Source organism: Cariama cristata, unplaced genomic scaffold (genome assembly GCF_000690535.1).
Source record: "Cariama cristata isolate BGI_N322 unplaced genomic scaffold, ASM69053v1 scaffold13718, whole genome shotgun sequence".
NCBI classification, from domain to species: domain Eukaryota; kingdom Metazoa; phylum Chordata; class Aves; order Cariamiformes; family Cariamidae; genus Cariama; species Cariama cristata.
The window spans coordinates 25677-29189 of NW_009632969.1; the positions used below are offsets into that span (position 1 = coordinate 25677).

The window sequence follows — 3513 nt, forward strand, 5'->3', positions numbered from 1 at the left end:
CCGCTCTTTTTGTTTGTCTAGTTCAAAACCAAACATTACATATTCTGCAGGAACTCAGGCCAAATTGCTTATTGCAAGACTCTTCCTCACTGCACCGAGTTAGCTCTTACTGTTATCTAGATAGACAGCCCTAAGCCGTTCCTCTTAAGATGGGGAGTGTGAATACTTAAGTTTAAATTGTGTTAAACTCCTGTGTGGAAATTTTGATCGTGTACAGAATGGCATTAAGTAGGTAAACCTTTACCTTTTCTGAGCTGTGTAGCTTTTTCTTGCTATTGTCTACTAAAACAAGAACACAGGAAGTAAATATCCTTCTGGTTCCCAAGTATTGATTCACTTTAACTTGTGTTGTTCTGCCAAAGCAAAGCTGTCTTCACTGGTTTAATCGGTCTTTTTTATGTATGTCTGGAAAGAGGTGCAGAAGTTCTGCTAACAGAGCATTGCAAGCAGACACTGAACATTTTTTTTTTAACTTCCCTAAATAGCACTTGCTGGACAAATTATGTAAAGAGATAGAAAAGGATCTGCGCTTATCAGTTCATACACACCTAAAGCTGGATGACAGAAACCCCTTCAAAGTTGGTATGAAGGATCTAGCTCACTTCTTCTTTCTGAACCCAATACGTTTTTTCAATCGATTCATTGACATAAAAGGTGAGGAGTTACACATTTTCTTGATTCCATTACTTTCATCTCTGTTACACGTTAGCTTAGTATATCTTTCCAGTTCTTTCCACGCTTCCCTAACTAAATGGGTACTATTATTTTAGTTCATCCTTCTATGTGTTCACAGCTTATGTAACTCACTATTTGGACAAGACCTTCTACAACTTAACGACTGTAGCTCTTCATGACTGGGCCACCTACAGTGAAATGAGAAACCTAGCAACTCAGCGCTATGGTTTAAGTATGACTGAAGCACATCTTCCCAGCCAGACTCTGGAACAGGTACAATGCCCACAAGATATGAATATAATTTGTTCCATTACACTCTTATACTAGTGAGCTATTCAAAGGACTGAGTCTTTGAAATGAAATTACCCAAGAGTAGAGAACTGTTTGGAAAAAGTGACCCTTTCACTTCTGGTTGACTTCTGAGACAGGAGCTTTACCTGCCTTTGGAGATAATATTGATATCATTTAATTTTGTGTTGGACGTGTATCATTCTTTTTTTTTTTAACAGAAGATTTAATAAAATAGAGTATACAAAGAGAATGTTTTCTTAAAAATTCAGTATTATCAATTAGACAAGCAATACGTCTGGAATACAACTGTCACAAGTCTGGAATGACCTTTGAATGTTGAGTCTTTTCCTGGGTTTATTGCTTGCTTCTCAGCAAGTTCTGCTTAGTGATCATCAAGACAAACCGTTTGACAGGCTGGCCGTCGAGGACTTTGGCACATGCATGCTTAGCTTAATAGGAGAGTGACTCAGAGTATCCTAGAAACTGCTAAACGTGGTTACATGTAGAGTAAAGTTGTAGTTTCATCAAGTTAATGGTGAAGGCATTCACTGTTACAGCGTTAGTGCAAAAGAAATACAACTTGGATGTTTCTGAAGACTTTCCTTCAAGAGTTTTAGTATCTTGGGTATTTTTGGCAGTTAGCTTCATTCCCTTATTTGGGTTAGCATGTTGGTGAAAGCTCTTAGAAATACAGCCTCTTTTTTTTTTTTTTTTTTTTCTAATGTTCATGATGGCTGTGTCTTCCTAAGTTGAAGGAGGGCATAGAACTAAGAACTCTTGCTGCTTCTTGGTACAAAAGTGTTGTGGATTAGTTTTTCTTTCGTCTTTGGCTACTGGCAATATTTGGCCATGACATTGTTAGAAAGAATTAAATTATCTCACAACATTGGTTTTGTAATATTCATTCTGATTTGAGCTTTACTTCAAAACAAAGACACCCCAGGCTCCATTCCCCCCAGCCCCAGCAAAATCGTGATAAAATCCTTGGCACAACTGGAAGTAAAGTGTATAGATTAAATAGCATCCTCTTGATGCACAATGATACTGAAGGGACTCCTTCAAGCAAAACAATTGTAAGACTTATATTGTAAATACAAAACTTCAGTCTTCTAGACAGGTTGGGCAAAATGATATCAAAAAGTAGCTAGATGATTGTGTCTGTGTAGAAATCTATGTTGCCTATAGAAATTTCAAAGGCGAAGTTCCATTTTCTGGAATCTGAGAGCAGCCAAATCTCAATTTTATTTGAGCAGCCAAATCTCAATTTTATTTGAGCAGCCAAATCTCAATTTTATTTGAGCAGCCAAATCTCAATTTTATTTGAGCAGCCAAATCTCAATTTTATTTTAGTGTTTTTTTTTTTTAAATTGCGATTTGAGCAGCCAAATCTCAATTTTATTTGAGCAGCCAAATCTCAATTTTATTTGAGCAGCCAAATCTCAATTTTATTTTAGTGTTTTTTTTTTTTTAAATTGCGTCTTGTGGGATAGACTGGAGGATTCCTTAACTTCAGGGGAAGTTGGAAAAAAACAGGCAGAAGTGTAAATGTTAAAATGTGAGCTGAGCTTTTTTTCTCATGTAAGCATTATCTTGCAGATACTGAGCAAAAATTGTTAAGAGATTCTTTATTTTGCAAAGTGAAAACATTGCTTTCTAAAATGCTTTCAAGGAACTACAGAAACAGTATTTGTGCACCTTAGTGGTTAGGCATGCTAGTAGTTCTTGAGAATTTTTATCATAATAATTCTCAATAGATAATATTGTTTCAGGGTCTGGATGTTTTGGAAATCATGAGAAATATTCATGTTTTTGTATCCCGCTACCTCTACAATCTGAATAATCAGGTAAGATATATCCCATACTTTTTTCCTGGATTTGGCTCTGGTTTGAAGGGATTGAGAAATGCAGAGTAGTATACTTGTGAGAGAAACCCAAGCTGAACATACGTAATAACAAGCTCTAAAATAGCTATTGCTGCTCTAGAAAAACATTATTGGGGATACTCTAGATAGGTCTCAGAGAATGGTCTCTAAGCATATTTTGAGTACAGTGTGCCACTAGGATCACTCCATGTCAGATATTACCGTGAAGCTAGGAGAAGGCAGCAAGGATAATTGGCTGCTATATAAGGACATACAAAGTACATGATTTTTCAACTTGAAAAAAGGGTATGTGAAAATGGGTTATCAGAGAGATGAAGCAGTGAATGACATGGAGAACATGTACAGGGAACAACCCTTTGTGGTTTCTCACAATGTGAGAATGAGGGGCCCTCTACAAAAATAAGCGGCTTCCTTAAAGGGAAGTACTTTTTCTCATAGCACATAATTCAGTAGTGGAACTCATTGCCATGGTATGTAGCAGGGCCAAAAGTACAAAAAAGGTGCCAGAGGAGTTTAGACTAGTTAATGTAGGATGCAGTCTTAATAAATATTAGAGTTTGGGTGCAACACGTGCCTTGGAATTGTTGAATCACTGCTTTGCAGAAATCAGAACCTACCAGGTAAAGTTTATTGTATGCATGCTGTATTTTCTTGGTTCTTTCCC

The 3513-nt window shown here is 36.8% G+C and overlaps 1 protein-coding gene across 1 annotated transcript in view; it reads left to right on the forward strand.

The window, feature by feature from the left end:
• KIAA1033 (KIAA1033 ortholog) overlaps positions 1 to 3513 on the forward strand; it is a 36788-nt gene that overhangs the window by 23593 nt on the left and 9682 nt on the right. The window contains exons 22-24 of the mRNA XM_009706576.1: positions 486 to 654; positions 794 to 948; positions 2736 to 2810. Coding sequence (XP_009704878.1) covers positions 486 to 654; positions 794 to 948; positions 2736 to 2810 — 399 coding nt within the window. The remainder of the gene's footprint in view (positions 1 to 485; positions 655 to 793; positions 949 to 2735; positions 2811 to 3513) is intronic.